Genomic DNA, 18312 nt, shown 5'->3' on the forward strand with positions numbered 1-18312 from the left:
GACAAGGTTAGGGAGTATCTGCTTGGGTAGGTGGGCTTGGACTCCAGCACTCTGTCTTTGGTGATACACAGAGTACTTATTTGGGGTGGCATCAGCAGAACCCTTCAGAGCAGTGGGGGCTTGGAGTTGACACCCCACTGTGATGCATGTGAACATTCCAGCCAGAATATGAGTAATGGCCCAGGCTGTGATTCATCGAAGCACGCAAGGGCATGTGACCAGCTCATGTAATAGTGGATTCCATCTTGTGCCTGTACTTTTCCACTAACTCTGCTGGGCACTTTACTTGGAACACTGAAGTTCCCTCCACGTGGCAGAAGCTATAAAAGGGGGAAGCAACATTATCACTTGGCCTCACTCTCCCCATAACTGAACAGCTAAAAACACCTCAAAGACTGGACTGAGGAGATGGTCCCAGGCTGAAGAGATTTTGAGCCTGTGTATGGAAGATTGATTGACTGTTTGTACCATCAGAGAGAGACACTACTTGATTAAAATCCTGTCTAGTGTACAGAACTTAGATTGTGATTTTGTTTTATTTTTTAGGTAACCAATTTTGATCTGTACGCTATTACTTACTTAAAATCTATCTTTCTGTAGTTAATAAATCTGTTATATATTTTTTACTTAAAACAGTGCGTTGTTTGAAGTGCAAATGGAAATCTCCTCAGGAACCAGGGCTGGTGCATTGTCCTCTCCACAGTGAAGGAGGGGCGGTTTCATAAATAAATTTAAATGGGTCAGGCTTTTGACCAGGGCAAGATGGTACAGCTCTGGGGTCCTAGGTTGGAAAGCTGGGGGGAACTGGCTGAATCCTTTCTATTGCTGGTTCATGAGTGGCTGTGTGAGAGCAAGACCTGGGGAGGATTGCAGTTTATCCCAGTCTCAGAAGGGTGAGAGGGGGCCCAGATTGGTATGCCAGAGGGCCTAGCGGTACCCCAGCTCCAGGTTGCACCCCAGGAATGCCCATCACAGGCAGTCCCCAGTGGGCACAGAACTAGTGAAGCTTGCTGCTATACCTCCCTGCCCACAACCTCCAGTACAGAGGGCACATAAGTGATGGAGTGGAGCATCATGGACAGGGAGTGTAAGTGGGAGGAACGTGATGCTCTTTGGCGAGCCCCAGCTGTCACACAGGTCATTGGAGATAAAGCCTGCTGGTACAAGTTTGACCAGTCTCCATGATGCTCTATACTGGCCTGGGACAGATAAAATGGTTGTTGGATCTCAGATTATCTGAATTTTCCCCTCTCCTAGGCTTCCTTGAGTGACTGTGTTGGGAGGAGGAGCCATCCTTTGCTAGGCACTCCACTACACTAGGCAAAGTTAGTTGAGCTCCTAATCTGATTCCTCCTGCCCTTGGGGATTTGCCCCCAGCAGGTAAGCAGACAATGAAGCAACAGCATGTGGTGGATTGGGGAAATGCTGAGCAGCTGAGCATCAGAGCACATGCAGCTCACATCAGAGCTGCTCCAGGGGCTGCAGGGGAAGTGATGCCTCTGTCTACCTCCCTATATTGACTGATTCAGAGACTTCTATTTAAAAACCACACGGTATGGCTCAGGGAACAAATATTCAACATATAGTCAGATATAAATTCTCTTCTTAACACAGTCAGCTTGGAGGGCCACATACGGGACACCAGTGATTCATACTGAACACCAGTGATTTCTCTTTGGACAGTAAGGATAACATCTGCCTGTCTACCCAGCCATTCCTAATGCACCCAACTCCTCTTTTAACAAAAGAGTTTTTAAAGGGGAAAACATGTAAAAGTCAATTATTGTTTTACAAAAACGCAACAACCCAGTTACTTTGCCTGGTGCAAAACTAAATAAATAATATTAAAAAAAGAGACGTTACATGATACAGGAATGAACTGCATTGCTCTTTGTAAAGGACTACATTCTGAATTGTAATGGCTGTTTATTACTTGTAATCTAGTGCACCACTAATATGTAGCAATGAACTGAATTTTAAATTCATTGCTACACAAATTACAAAATACAGTCAGATTAGACTAACATTCTAAACCACACGTTAACATCACTGTTTTAATTAAAGGTAAATATTTCTTTTTAAAAAAATGGCTCATAAAATGGTTTTCTCCCACTAAAAAGTTATAAGATACAGACTTCATTATGGATAGTTGTTTTATTCATTATTTATATGGCAGGAACTAATACTAATATTTCTTCAGATTGTAAATATTTTAGAAATGTGCTCACTACAGAGATGATCCAAATTCTAAGTTATCTAATATTTATGCAGGAAATAGTTACAGATTAAGAACTGGTTTTATAGCAATAGATTAACTATTTGTGGGCTGGTCCCTGCTAAATCAAATTAAGCTGAGTCTATCATTTTTATTGTTAAATGTTAGGAAATTGTAAGCTACCTTGGTTAAATGATGTAGTCTGTAATTCTCAGAAGACCTACCTTGTGAACTTTAAATAGAACCTCACAGAGGTGATAGATTTTTTCAGCTCGTACCCAGTCTAGTGTGCTTACCTGTAATACCAAAAACAAAAAACAAAAATACCACACCATTAAAGGACATGTTTTTTTATGGCAAGGATTTAAAACATTTTAAGAGATTTCACTAATGATTGTTATGTTGGATGGTTTAATCAAATGCCAACCAGTTTCAATTAATGTATTAACCTAGTATCCGATATTAAGGAAAGAGCTCCTAATAGCATCCTGCTTTCATTAGTGCAGTATCCACAGTATTCTTACAATTAAAATTGTAATGATTTGTTGTATTCTTCCTTTAGCATGAATGAAACCCCTTAAAATCTCCGTTGTAAGGTAAATCAGTATTGTTTATTTTATAGCATGCTTAGCCAAATAACTGTCTCAGGCCCTCATTCATGAAGGTACAGGTCTACCATGAGTAAACCTGATTGACATCAATGGAACCAGTGAAGTTCTTACAGACAGGCCTGTACTTAAGTAACTTACTGAATCAGGGCCTTAATTTTCATGTTAGAAACTGAAAGGAACAACTATGTTTTTATAATAGATATAACTGAAAGGAAATCCAGTCATGTAATTGTTTCTTATGGCTTGTCTACATGGCCCTGTAGTGCAGAATTTGGAAGCGTGAGTTGAAGCACGTACTAAAGTGTTCCATTGGAATTACCCCATATAGAGCCAGCTAGCACAAGCTAAAAGGTACCACATTCGTGTTAGTGTACTCCTGTTTCAAAAAGGACTATGTTGCCTTTTAGTTTGTACTTCAGAGCATGCTGCCAAGCCAGGTAGACAAGCCCGTGGTAATCATAGGATCATAGAATATCAGGGCTGGAAGGGACCTCAGGAGGTCATCTAGTCTAACCCCCTGCTCAAAGCAGGACCAATCCCCAACTAAATCATGCAATAATACTATCCAGTAATAGTAACATACACTGAGGTGGAGTTCTTTGTCTTTTGGTTTTGACCCTGTGTTCTGTTGACACTGTAAGACAGAAAACTTTGCCAACTTGCAGTGATATTGGGAGGGTTTTTTTTAAGCCCCAACTCTGAGAGTCAGATGATTACATGAGAACCTCTGCTCTCATTTTTTAAAAGAGAGCAAGCCTCTAGTCCATGTACAAGAAGGCAAAAATGAGAACCCTCAAGGTTCTTAAACACAAAGCAAATAAAAAAATCCAACTTTTTTTTTAAAAAAATCACACGATAAGCCCAATCTGATGATTTTTTAAGGCCCAGTTCTTGGCATAATTGACATTATTGTCAGATGGCCATCTTAATTGGAACTAACAAGCACCACTGTTGACTGTCCCAAAACCGATCTGAGAACTGAGTTACACTTTCATCCCTCATAGGAGGATTTCTGGTTTGAGGTTAAGGAACATTGGAAGGGAATCTAGTATTGCTCCTGTCCATGCTGTATCTATTCTGTAGGTAGAGGGACTCATCTTCTAGGGTTCTCTATTTGACACTTTTCACAATTTAAATATTAATAAAAAATAACTTCCATACACTGCATGAAAAAACACTGCTTACATAATTATTTTGTAGCAGTTTTACCAGCAGTTCTTCAGAAGCAATAAAGCTCAAGGAATATTACTTAATATTTATTTGTCAATTTGAAATCTAGCATAATTAGTTTTTAACAAAATTAATTAAAAGCAATTTTTGATATCACATCTGTCCCTGAGCCCCTTTATAAAAAGCATGTTGTTTTAGAATCACTTTAGCTCACGAAAACTTATGCTCAAATAAATTGGTTAGTCTCTAAGGTGCCATTAGTACTCCTTTTCTTTTTCCTAATTTTAAAACAATTTCAAGTCTCTTCTTTCACATGCACTAAATATTGACTTTAAGCTTTTCCTTTACTACTGTTAGAAGCCAGCAATAACACAGGAACAGCGGTGACTAGAAGTTACTGTTGAATCTGATTGTGCAAGGTAATATTACACAGAACATATTTTCAGTGAGCCAAATACTGCCGCTCCTTGCTTAGTCCTTATTTATAGGAAAGTTCCATTGTCTTTGATGGAGGCTTGAATAAGGAGTGACTAAAGACTACAGGATTTGGCCTAAAATAACTGCTTCATTAGGTGACTTTCATGCTTCTCACAGAACAGCTCTCTACACCATAAACTAATGGTTGACTCATTACTTCTTATCAAGTCACTGGAAGGAAAAGAATCTTCTCCTGAAAAATTAGAGCTAGGAGAATCCTTAGTTCTTGTTAGTGGTCAGAGGAAAAAAAATAAGTATGAGAATCTATTTATGGGTTTAGTGGATTTCCATTTATTTCCCCAGACTCCTACCTAGCTGCTGCTGAATGGCAGTTGCATTTGCCTATGTCTTTTGCTTTGGTTCTTAAGATTAAACAGTTATGAAGAAACATCATGTCACAGAACAAAAGTTATGCACAAAATGCATAAGTTATGCACATAAGTTATGCACAGCTACAATAGTGTATTATAGTCTAATCCTAATCCAAACCCCGCTGAAGTACATGGAAAGAGTCATTAACCTCAGTGACCTTTAGCTCAGGTTCTGGAAACCTTCATTGCCAGACAAATATTTACAATCTGGAGTGTATTCAGAAAAAAACCCCAAATATTAGGGAGTTTGTGGGACAGATTTAGGAGGAAAGAATACATGGTTGTAATATGTTATACGGAAGCTTTGCTAATGTGATAACTAAGCAGAAGTACAGTAGAGATCAGGAATTGTATGAAGGATACAGATACAAAGGATGAAATCCTGACCCCACTGAAGTCAATGGTATAATATCCCGTTGATTTCAATGGGTGTAGGATTTTGCTGAAAGGAGAGATAGAATTATTTAGCATTTCAACCAAATGTAATTGGTTAAAAGGGAAAAATAGCTTTACATCAAGTAATATTCCTGCAGTGAGCTGTTCTAACCTGTGGTAAAGAGATGGTAAAAGCCCCAAGACTTGGAATTAGGGCTGCAAAGCGATTAAAAAAAATAAATGTGATTAATCGCAGTTTTAATTACACCGTTAAACAATAATAGAATACCATTCATTTAAATATTGTTGATGTTTTGTACATTTTCAAATATATTTAATTCAATTATAACACAGAATACAAAGCACACAGTGCTCACTTTATATTTATTTTTATTACAAATATTTGCCCTGTAATAAACAAAAGAAATCGTACTTTTCAATTCACCTAATGCAAGTACTGTAGTGCAATCTCTTTATCATAAAAATTGAATTAACAAATGTAGAATTATGTACAAAAATAACTGCATTCAAAAATAAAACAATGTAAAACTTTAGAGCCTAGAAGTCCACTCAGTCCTACTTCTTGTTCAGCCAAGCACTCAGAAGAGCAAGTTTGCTTACATTTGCAGGAGATAATGCTGCCCGTTTCTTGTTTACAATGTCACCTGAAAGTGAGAACAGGCATTCACATGGCACTGTTGTAGTCGGCTTCGAAAGATATTTATATGCCAGATGCACTAAAGATTCATATGTCCCTTCATGCTTCAACCACCATTCCAAAAGACGTACGTCCAAGTTGATGACGGGTTGTGCTTGATAAAAATCCAAAGCAGTGTGGACTGACGCATGTTCGCTTTCATCATATGAGTCAGATGCCACCAGCAGAAGGTTGATTTTCTTTTTTTGGTGGTTCGGGTTCTGTAGTTTCCACATCAGAGTGTTCCTCTTATAAGACTTCTGAAAGCATGCTCCACACATTGTCCCTCTCAGATGTTGGAAGGCACTTCAGATTCTTAACCCTTGGGTCAAATGCTGTAGCTATCTTTAGAAATCTCACATTGGTACCTTCTTTGCGTTTTATTAAATCTGCAGTGAAAGTGTTCTTAAAATGAACGATGTGTGTTGGATCACCATCCGAGCCTGCTATAACATGAAATATATGGCACAATGCAGGTAAAACAGAGCAGGAGTCATAGAATTCACCCCAAAGGAGTTAAGTTACAAATTTCATTAAGATATTATTTTCTTAATGAGTGTCATCAGCATGAATGCACATCCTCTGCAACAGTGGCCGAAGCATGAAGGGGCATACAAATGTTTAGCATATCTAGCAAGTAAATACCTTGCAATGCTGGCTACAAAAGTGCCATGCAAACGCCTTTTCTCACTTTCAGGTGTCATTGTGAATAAGAAGTGGGCAGCATTATCTCCTATAAATGTAAACAAACTTGTTTCTCTTAGGCCATGTCTATACTACCCGCCGGATAGGCAGGTAGTGATCGATCTATCGGGGATCAATTTATCGCGTCTAGTGTAGACGTGATAAATCGACCCCCGATCGCTCTGCCGTTGACTCCGGAACTCCACCACGGCGAGAGGCAGAAGCCAAGTCGACAGGGGAGCGGCCACCATCGATCCTGTGCCGCGAGGACGCGAAGTAAGTGATTCTAAGTCTATCTAAGATACGTCGACTTCAGCTACACTATTCTCATAGCTGAAGTTGCGTATCTTAGATCGATACCCCTCCCAGTGCAGACCAGGTCTTAGCGACTGGCTGAACAAGAAGTAGGACTGAGTCGATTTATAGGCTCTAAAGTTTTACACTGTTTTGTTTTTGAGTGCAGTTGTGTAACAAAAAGTCTACATTTGTAAGTTGCACTTTCATGATAAAGAGATTGCACTACCGTACTTGTGTGAGGTGAACTGAAAAATATTATTTCTTTTTAATGTTATTTTTACAGTGCAAATATTTGTAATAAAAAAATATAAAGTGAGCACTGTAACCTTGTTGTAATTGAAATCAATATATTTGAAAATGTAGAAAAACATCCAAAATATTTCATAAATTTCAATTGGCATTCTATTGTTTAACAGTGCAATTAAACCTGTGATTAATGGCGATTAATTTTTTTTTGAGTTAATTGCAGGAGTTAACTCTGATTAATTAACAGCCCTCCTTGGGACATTTAAAACTAAACCAGATACTAAAAAATGTACAATAGTCTTGCACTAGTAGGGAGATGGAGTAAAATTAATAACTAACTTTATGATTCAGACACAGGATTTAGTTGTCTGTTTAGGCACTCATGGTTAAGCCTGTGCCCTAAAATAGAGTGTGACTTCAATCTCAGGACATCACTTTGGTTCTTCTATATAATTACAATTAGTAATACTTAGCATTAAATAATGCTTTTCATATTCAAATCACTGTGCCTGCACTCATTAAATTATGCATAATTTTTTCTTCCCTTTAATTTCTTTGCAAGGAGGAACACAGATAAATTACAGTCTGTTGGTGTTTAATTGTTTCTATTACTTCAAAAATAAGGTTGCACTTATTTTTCAATTAAAGGAAATATGAATAAAATAGACCAGTTAGGTAGTCACAGTCTCACAGAAATCACTTCAGTGCTACTTTCTTAATCATATTGTAAAGGTATTACGGAATTATGGAGATGCCATGTATCTCCAAAATTAAGGTTGCATTAAGAATTACACTTGAAACAGGGATGAAACTATATGCTGTCTCTCTTTCTCTCTCTCAAAATAAAGAAATAAATAAAAAGAACAGTGTTTACTATTCAAATTTACAGTGCTTATTTTGAGTAGAGTACTGTACATTTGTTGTAAATTTTTACTCTGAACATAACATCATCTAATTTATTTTGTGTTAGTAACTTTTGATGAAGAATGAGTTTAACAAGGTATTTTGGCAGGACAAGCCACCTGAGGCAGAACTGACAGAGGAGGCATTCTTTTTCAAAAGGACAGCCCTACAGCTCTGAGAGGTATGTGATTTAGCTCGGGCTTCACCAGATGAGTTATAAGTTCCCAGAGTTTGTATCCGAGATATTGGGAAGTCTGCAGAAGAGAGTCTGCTCTCCTGTAGAAGTGCTAAAGTTTGCTGGAGGAGAATAACCCTCCTGTGAAAAGCTTAAGGTGTTAGGGGTAAAATCCTGTCTTGGCCTTCCTGGAATCTCTAGAAAGCCCCTTTTTGTCCAATTACCCACAATCTAATGCCTCCCCAACTCTCACCATTGCTGCCCTATACAGCTACACAGCTCCATCTAATTTCAGCTTGTAAACTATAAAAATGTTTTATGTCTGTATTTTGCAAGCATGGCAGTTTAAATGTGTTGTTCGCAAAAAAAAAAAAAAAACAACAACAAACAAACAAAAAAAACTTCTGGGGCAGCAACATAGATTGTACCTCTAGGGTAGCCCTTTGAGGTGAGGTTGGGCACCTCTCTCATCCCAGACATCCCTCTCTGGCTGTAGGTGTCACTGTAGCACAGGTTTGGAGTGCAGACAGGAGACCACACCCCACAAGTTTTAGGCAGGTAGCTTTCCCACGGGTGTGAACATGCTCCAAAAGAAAGGAAAAGGCAAACAGAATAATCCTGCAGCCCACAATCCATGCTCACCCCAGTGTTCCTTACAAGGAAAAAGGTAAATAGTCTCTGTCAAGGGGCACAGGGTTCTTAATCCTGTGTGCATCTGAAAAGCTGAGGCTGAGAGTTCTGGGCTCTAATGAAAAGCAAAGCACAGCAAAGCAAAGTTCTCGCTATCTATCCAGAAGACCCAGGTGGCAGAGACTTTAGTTCTCCCTGCTCTGTGGGATTGAGAACTCTATTCTCCAGCCCTGTTTCCCTCCGAGGGACCTGGATCTTCCATTTTCATGAGCTGCCCCTCAACAAGTGCAACAGGCCTCACACATGCACTGGGCTGGGGGTATTTGTGCCCAGAGGAGCTTTTGAACCCCTCCCCGCCCTTCTTAACTGGGGTGGGAACCTGTCCCACCACAGGTAGTGATAATGGGACAGTAGGTGAGAGACAGAAGGTGCCTGACCAAGACTTAAAGTAGGTGGTGGAAATTGGCTGAAGGTCCTGGGAGAGACTGGCTGTGGAGTAATGCCGGAGAAACTAGGGAAATGGGGAAACAGTCATACTTGCTCAGTTTAAAACCTTATACTCATAACTGATGCTCTAGCTTCTTCCCCCAGTGCTGAAGTCTTTTTTAGTCTGCCAAGCTCGCATAGCTTTTCATGAAGTTTTGAGTAGCACACAGAAGAAGTTAAGGTGTTGGTTATAGCTGTTTGTACTGGGAATGCAGAGTTTGATTATTTGGCTGCTCTGCAGCACCAGTGCCAGCTAGCCCCTCTCTCCAGCCCTGAGTTTTCAGCCCCCATATTTACATGTCTTTTTTTATCCTGCTACATTAAAAAAAAACTAGGAAATAATAATATAAACCCCTATATTAAGGTAGCTCAAGAGAATTTCCTACAATGCAAACAATAAAAAGCAAGGAAATCACAAGTTAATTCACACCAAATTCGAAACCAGCCTCCAAGTATTAGCTCTCTAGCACCTGAGCACCCAACCTGCCAACATATTAATACTGTCTCCAAGACAACCTCTATAAATTCAACAATTTTGTCAATTTCAATGCCAAAATACAAAGAGTCGAAAATCACAGTGCACAGGGTTTGGGGGATTTTTTCATGTGGGTTTATATAATATAAGCCAAATTCTCCCATGTGTTACAAAAGTGCAAACCCACAGATTTCAATACTTTTTTGTTTTCAATGGACTTGCATCGGTGGAAATGAGAGGGGAGAATTTGGCTCGGAATGTTAACAATTGTAAATTTATGTGCTGGTTACTTTATCTTACTTAACTCTTTTTGAATACAAGATTCTCCCCACTGATGACATTTGGACTCTCTTTTGTAAACTAGAAATCAATGAACAGCTTCTTTCAGGTAAGCTTTTGGGATAAACACATTTTTGCACAACTATAAATTCCCACTGTTATCCTTGATAAAGGCCCTTGTTGAGCTGAAATGTCAGCTCTTTCCTGAATCTTCACCACTGAACGAAAGACAAACTAAAAATCTAAAAATTACTTTATTTCTGTTACAATACTGGCAACTTTATATTCCTGGACCTTAGCAGCACTCTCTTTACACAGGTGAGTTACTGGTTATCATTAAATATAGAGGGTGAAGTCCGTGTTGCACGAAAGTATTTTGTCACTGACTTCAATTGGGCCAGGATTTCATCCTGTATGTTGCATGCGGATGAAATCTGGAAGACTAACGAGGTCACAATTGTTGCAATATTTGTAGATGATGAACAGCGTATTATTTTTCTGGTTGCATTTTATCATTCGAATTAAAGTAACACACTTACTTTTGCCTTTTAAAATTTTCTTTCAACATAGACTAACAGAATATGTTTGTTTATATTAAGTATGTTTAAACTTCCTATTTTGTTTGCTTAGTGCTCTTAAGCTTCTCAGTCACAGTAAATGGTTTCAACAGGTTACAGATGGGTTGTGCTTGCTGCAGTTAATTACCATTTATATCATATTGAACTATTCAAAAAGAGAACCTTGATGGTGAAACTAATACAAAAGCTTAAAGGTAATGTTACTAGCTGATAAATGTAAAGATTAATACAAAATTGCTAGAGAGTTAAATATTATTCACATAATTTTTAGTTCCACTAGACTCCATTTTCAATACAAAATCACTCCATTTATCTTCTTTCAAATATTCTATTGTATCATTAAACTTTACAAAACAATCCATCAATAATAAACTGTCTATTGGATTAAAGTGCATACGTGAAAGGAAAGTTATTAAATATTTTAATGAGAAATAACATTGGCAGTTACTATTAATCAATAATATTCTGTGGCAAAACTCATGCCAAAAAAGATGACAAGCAGATTATATAATACTGATGTGCAGGGACTGAAATGCCTGGCCCCAAGGCTACCTTCCAATAACGAAAATACCTGCAAGCAATTAGAGAAGCCAGAGTAGGTGTGATATTGGGTATGCAAGACTATGATTTTATGTTAAAGTTCCTTTTTAAATGTGAGACCTGGCTTTCTCTTGAAATACTTGCTGCCTTCTATAACAACTTGTGATGCTTCTCCTGTGGACCACCACTTTTGTTATATTACCTTATACCCCACATTCATTCCATTCACTCTCCATCTTTACAGTCTTTTCAATACAGATGTGCTAAAATCTCTCTCAGCTTGGCTGTCTTAATGCCTCAAAAACTAATGAATCACTCTGTAGCATAGCAAATCCAGAATTCAGACTGATTTCAGCCCGCTTTTGTCTATTGCTGCTCATGCACATGTTCTGAGATGCCCATACTTCACCATAGGGCCAAACTGAATGCTAGAGAGAAGGAATTGTGCTACTGTCCCTGAACCCTGAATTGTCACTTCTTGTTCTTTTCTTTTTAAAATCTCTACAAAGCATAAAGAGGGGCAGGAGTGGGTGCCATAATAGAAAGAAATCTTGTTTTAAAACTGATTGGGAAGATGGGAATACATCACAAAGAGGAAGTGAGGTGAATTCATTTTATTATTAAAATAAGCTTTCCTTGCAAAATAATGTTAACAATAGGAGGGGTCCTCTGCTTTTGTCCCCCATCTTTATATTACTGGGATGTACCATGCAACCTTTGATCTTGTATAGCTGGGAACTGGGGTACTGCCTTATAAAAATGGAACCTTAATTATAACTGGGCTCTTAAAATTTTTCTAAAGTAAACAAAATTAAAATGAATTAAAAACAATTAGAAGTGGAAACTACCTAATAATAGCACATAGAGCATATTGTGTAATCACATTTCTTTGGTGTTTTATTTACATATTATAAGGTCTAAATAGCAAGAACTCAGTCAGAGTCAATCAGCTATAGTAAAAAAACATACTTTTTAGCCCTTAATTATTCTCTTGAGCCAACCATGATTACAGAGAAATTGTCAAGTCTTATAATTTCCAATGCCTTGAGGGTTCCCCTCCCACACTTGAGAGACCTCTTTGGTAACATTCATGGTACCAGATATATTTTTAACTACTTTTTATAAAGGCAGAATAAAACTTGTTATCTGTAAACTGTCAGATTTTGTCCTGAACCCCAATAAAACAGCCCTTCAAATGACCTGATAGGCATATCAAGTCATATAGACATTTTAGTCCCAGGAGCAAAATCTATTAGAGAGTTCACTGAAAGCTAAATACATCTCTATTGTAAGCCCATTTGTGTTATCTTCTGACAAATGTTGACATTTTAATACAACCACTGTATTAATCAGATTTTAAACCAATTTTCCTCTATCTAATGCCTTTTCAGGACATTAAATTATTATGGTAAATTTCCTAATTATGGCAGGGTACCTAGACTAAAACATTTTGATTTTAATAATAAAATTCAAAGGGTTTCAATCCGGCCTCCATTTGTGCCCAGGCAACTTTGTGTTTACACATGGTTAAGTATTCTCTTTAATAAACACATGTAGGTGACTGATTTTGTCTCGTCTATGGGCAAGTGTTTGGCTTTGTACTGGTAAATTCTATCACATGCCTGTGCAAAAGAAAGAACCCAGCAGCAACAGGTGATGGTGCTTGAAACACACAAGGGAAAAGTATGCATGAACAAATGCAAGACACTTTTATAAAATGTGGCTCTGAGGGTCAAACAAGTGCAAGTTCATGAGATTTTTTCTAGCATAAGAGAAATCCAATAATACTACTTGCAGTATTAGGGAACAAAGACAGAAGATGCATGTTGGAAAATCTATGATGATCACTCAATCTTTGTTTATGCTCTAGGAATTAGAATCCCCAAGGTCTGTACTTCATAGTCTATTGCATACAACTTGTTCTCTGGTGATATTGTTGTAAGCAAGTCTGCTTATTTTAGATATTGATTTTTATGTCTAAACCTGTCCATTTTTTGCAAACTGTTATGTTGACCATGTAGGGACAATATCTGATAACACACATTGACATTACCATGGCCACACTGTAGCACTCCTGGATGAATAATATATAGGGCTGTTGATTAATCGCAGTTAACTCATGAGATTAACTCAAAAAAATTAATTGCGATTAATTGCACTGTTAAACAATAGAATACCAATTGAAATTTATTAAATATTTTTGGATGTTTTCCTACATTTTCAAATATATTGATTTATATTTCAACACAGAATACAAAGTGTACTCACTTTATATTTATTTTTGATTACAAGCATTTGCACCATAAAAAAAGAAAAGAAATATTATTTTTCAATTCACCTTATACAAATACACCGGACCCTCACTAGAACGCGGGGTTTGGGATCCATGGGCCGTACCGCGTTAACGCGGGGACCACATTATAGCAGGGGCCGCGTTACCATGGATCCCAATTGAAATATTTAAATTTGGGATCCATCGCCGCGACCGTGCTATATGCAAATCTGTGCTCTAGTGATGCGCGCTCTAGCAAGGGTCCGCTGTACTGTAGTGCAATCTCTTTATCATGAAAGTGCCACTTACAAGTGTAGGGTTTTTTTGTTACATAACTGCACTCAAAAACAAACCAATGTAAAACTTTTGAGCCTACAAGTCCACTCAGTCTTACTTCTTGTTCAGCCAATTGCTAAGAGAAACAAGTTTGTTTATATTTACTGGAGACAATGCTGCCCACTTCATAATTACAGTGTCACCTGAAAGTGAGAACAGGCGTTCTCATGGCACTGTTGTACTTAGCATTGCAAGATATTTACGTGCCAGATGGCTATAATGTGTTAATTAAATTTGTGACCGAACTCCTAGGGGGAGAATTGCATGTCTCCTGCTCTGTTTTACCCACATTTTGCCATATATTTCATGTTATAGCAGTCTTGGATGATGACCTAGCACATGCTGTTCATTTTAAGAACACTTTCATTGCAAATTTGACAAAATGCAAAGAAGATACCAAAGTGAAATTTCTAAAGATAGCTACAGAACTTGACCGAAGATTTATGAATCTGAAGTGCCTTCCAAAATCTGAGAGAGATGAGGTGTGGAGTATGCTTTCAGAAGTCTTAAAAGAGCAACACTCTGATGTGGGAACTACAGAACTCAAACCACCAAAAAAGAAAATCAACAGTCTTCTGGTGGCATCTGACTCAGATGATGAAAATGAACATGCGTCGGTCTGCACTGCTTTGGATTGTTATCGAGCAGATCCCATCATCAGCATGGATGCATGTCCTCTGGAATGGTGGTTGAATAGTCGCATATGAAGGGACATATGAATCTTTAGTGCATCTGGCATGTAAATATCTTGCCATACTAGCTACAACAGTGCCATGTGGACGCCTGTTCTGACTTTCAGGTGACATTGTAAACAAGAAGCAGGCAGCATTATCTTCTGCAAATGTAAACAAACTTATTTTTCTGAGTGATTGGCTGAACAGGCAGTAGGACTGATTGGACTTGTAAGTTCTAACGTTTTACATTGTTTTATTTTTGAATGCAGTTATTTTTGTACATAAGTCTACATTTGTAAGTTCAGCTTTCATGATAAAGAGATTGCACTACAGTATTTGTATTAGGTGAATTGAAAAATACTATATCTTTTGTTTTTTACAATGCAAATATTTGTAATAAAAATAAATTTAAAGTGAGCACTGTATACTTTGTATTCTGTTTTGTAATTGAAATCAATATATTTGAAAATGTATAAAACATCCAAAAAATTTAAATAAATGGTATTCTATTATTAACAGCACAATGAAACACGATTAGTTTTTTTAATCATGCAATTAACCGCAAATAATTTTTTTAATTGCTTGACAGACCTAATAATAAACAAAGCAAATATAAGAAGATTGATCAAAGCTTTCAGTTATTTAAAGGTTTTGCTGTGTAGGTACCAAACTAATCAAGGAATAGAATTTTCCCTTTCCATGGATTTTTTTTTCACAAGTCTGGACACAGTTCCTGAAATTTAGATAAGACCTTATCTTTCATATATTTTATCCATCAAGGTAGACAGTGTAGATGCTTAACTAAGGTACCTATAATTCAACTTTCATAAACATGCTGATATTCATAAACAAAATTTCCTTTGACATATACTTGCCAAGATGATGATCTGTCATTTGCAGAAACTATTTTAGCAGAGCAGAGCTCCACAGCGAGTAGCCTTTCAATTGCTAAACATCACTAGACCCGAACCTTTATGAAGTATTTCTTCTGAGTTCTGCTATGGGTTATTTTCATGAAAATATGTCAGCTCTGTTCAAATCCACATACGATTTACACTCCATTTACAGATAGGACTAGAACAAGAATAAAAACTGTAGTGGACATGCCTGATATAAATGGGCAATAAAGCTGTGAACAGGATCCTCAAGATTAAAGATAGTCATTTTATCGGATAGCCCGAATTTGTATATTTAAATCAAAATACACACTGTAACATAATTTTAAATATAAAGTGCTTGCCTGCTGATGTTCTCATGGTGCTGTACAGCATAACGGCAACGTGACTAAAATAGAACATAATAACTACCCTCCTAAAATTTAAGCAAACCAATCACAGGAATACATTTGTTTGTGGCACAACAGTTAATTGTTGTTGGAGTTATCTTAATGTTACACTCAGGATTTTCACTTTATATAGGCCATAAACAATAGGAATAATATTATTAGAGAGGGTTTTTTTTAAATGCTGTTAGAGTTGAGCCAAAGGGTCAAAGGGGGAATCCAAAATTGGAGTGGCACAGAGTTACACATTTTGGGGCCATTATCCATGTAGAGGCCAGGTGTGAAATTTGGATCTGGATCCAGGTTGAAATTGTGAACCTCCAGTGTTCGGGTTTGTTGGATCCTGCCAATTTCCAATTGCTTATTACTTTATTATTAATTATGATTATTATTACTTATACAACAATAAAAAAGTAATGGATATTTACACTAAAGAAATAAACATAGTCTGAGAACCGCCCTATGAGTGAGTGGTAGAGCCACAGTTTCACGTAACATGGCATTTGTGACATAAATAAAAACCAGAAAAACTGTTCATTGAGCTTTAGAATTTACCTATTTAGTCATTTATATCATACTCATTACTACAGTATCTGATCAATGGGCATGAACATGACATTAATATAAGATGCCACGTTAGTTATCTTGTTTACTTTTTCACAAGGAGCAATACCACTACAGAAACTCTCCAGAAACATGGCAGTGAAGTAGATCTATCAAGATAATGCGGGGAAAATGCTACAATACATTTATTCTCACTTATCTGATATCAGCAGAGAGCTGAATTTTGATAAATTAACTAGTTTATCTTCAATTTATATCACTGAGATGAATAGTTTTAACTATATCGAATATTCCCCTTCTACAATAGGTCTGAAAGTCATAATTAAGATTCATAAAAGACTGTCATTGTGTGTTGTATTATTTATTGGCTTAATGTTTTCTTTCTGCTTTATTGTCTTTTAACTAGAAACAGATACAATAGGTTAACTGATTTAAATAGTAGTCTCTGAGCTGAGGTGTTTTTTAGTTTACTTGCATTTGAGAGATCAGGATTTAATTTTAAATTGAGTCCTTCACATCTAGTTTTTGTTAACTCCAAATTAAGCAAAAGATTGGTACTTGGCCATTTTTGACCCCCTGATGGTACTAATGTAATAGGATCATTTGGCCTTGAACTGTAGCATAGCGCAAGAGGGACTGTGTTATTGATTGCTACTCTCTAAGGGTCATAAATCATCCTATCTCTCACTTTACCATACTCCAGTAAGACGGTTTACATATAAAGTGCCTGGATTTGCTCCTATTTCACCTGAAAGCAATGGAAGTTATACTATTGACTTCAGTGGGGGCATAAATAGGCAGTTTATTTGCAGTTGTTTTTTTAATGTTCCTTTTTGTTCTTTACAATTTTTTTTTCCTGAGAGCAACAGCACTCTATTGTATAAGTGGAAGAAAAAGAAGAATAGGAAGGTTATGATGTGGTATGGTATGGATTGTTTTGAGATTTTTAGAATGCTCTAATTTATTTTTATTCAGTTTCTTTCAGTGAAATTTTAGTACTCTTGAAAGGTACGGGATTAGTCAACTGTGGAGACTGAGGTCCTCCATTTTATCTACAGAAAAAGTACAACTCTGACAGTAGCACTACACTTTATCTTACACTACCTCACCAGTATGCTGTAACGTTTGGGGAATGTCTCAGGTCTAGGAGGAGGTGTAGGGATAATTTATCCCCTGTGAACATTCAACACATCACCTTTTGGCAAAGATCAACACTAGTTAGTGCTAACTGTGATATGGACTCCTTTCTTAAAGGAGCTAGAGTAAGTAACAGCTCATTTCACATACAGGTAGGCATCAGAACAAATGTAAGATAGCAAATTTTGGTCACAACCAACCTGAGGGGAATTTGAACCAGTGCCTTAAAAACAAAAGCTCTGTGTCCCATTAACAATCCAGTTTTCCCAGAACTTTATGGCTGGGATTATCAAAAGCGCCTCAGGAATGCCAAATTGCAATTCAATAGGATTTGGGTGCCTAACTCTCTTAGGCTCATTTGAAAATCTCAGCCTAAACCTTTATTTAGTAGGAAAGAATTCATTTCCAGTGCTTACAAAAGGATTGCACCAGTAATCAAAACCTTACAAAAAATAAATTGGTTTCTTACCGGTGGAGTGCTGAAAATGTAGAAGGATGAACCCTTCAGTGCCAGGAACTTGTATTTGTAGAGTTGAGATGAATCAGTTCCCTCGAGTCTTTCATTCACCCAGCCCATATGAATAATCTGCAGAGTAAAACCTTTGAAAAATTAGAACTCAAGCTTCAACAGCAGCATAATATACCCTTTACATAGGAGTTCTCCCTCTCCCTAGAACACAACTCAGTTAATGGAGGGCAGTGGCCTTAGATTTGAAACCTGTTGTCCCATCCTCCCCTTTGCCTTCCTCAGTCCTGCTCCCTAAATTATACTCCATGCCCGTGTGTAGAGAGCTCCCCTAGAGGTGTGATCCATATTGCACAGGCTCTCTGAATCCTT

At 37.4% G+C, this 18312-nt stretch overlaps 1 protein-coding gene across 1 annotated transcript in view; it reads right to left on the minus strand.

Moving 5' to 3' along the window:
* The window catches only part of SNTG2 (syntrophin gamma 2), a 452341-nt gene that overhangs the window by 53427 nt on the left and 380602 nt on the right, over positions 1–18312 (minus strand). The window contains exons 12-13 of the mRNA XM_074947749.1: positions 17944–18060; positions 2440–2511 (exon numbers count right to left, since the gene is read on the minus strand). Of these exons, the coding sequence (XP_074803850.1) occupies positions 2440–2511; positions 17944–18060 (189 nt within the window). The remainder of the gene's footprint in view (positions 1–2439; positions 2512–17943; positions 18061–18312) is intronic.

The sequence above is a fragment of the Natator depressus genome, chromosome 3, assembly GCF_965152275.1.
Source record: "Natator depressus isolate rNatDep1 chromosome 3, rNatDep2.hap1, whole genome shotgun sequence".
Classification (NCBI taxonomy): domain Eukaryota; kingdom Metazoa; phylum Chordata; order Testudines; family Cheloniidae; genus Natator; species Natator depressus.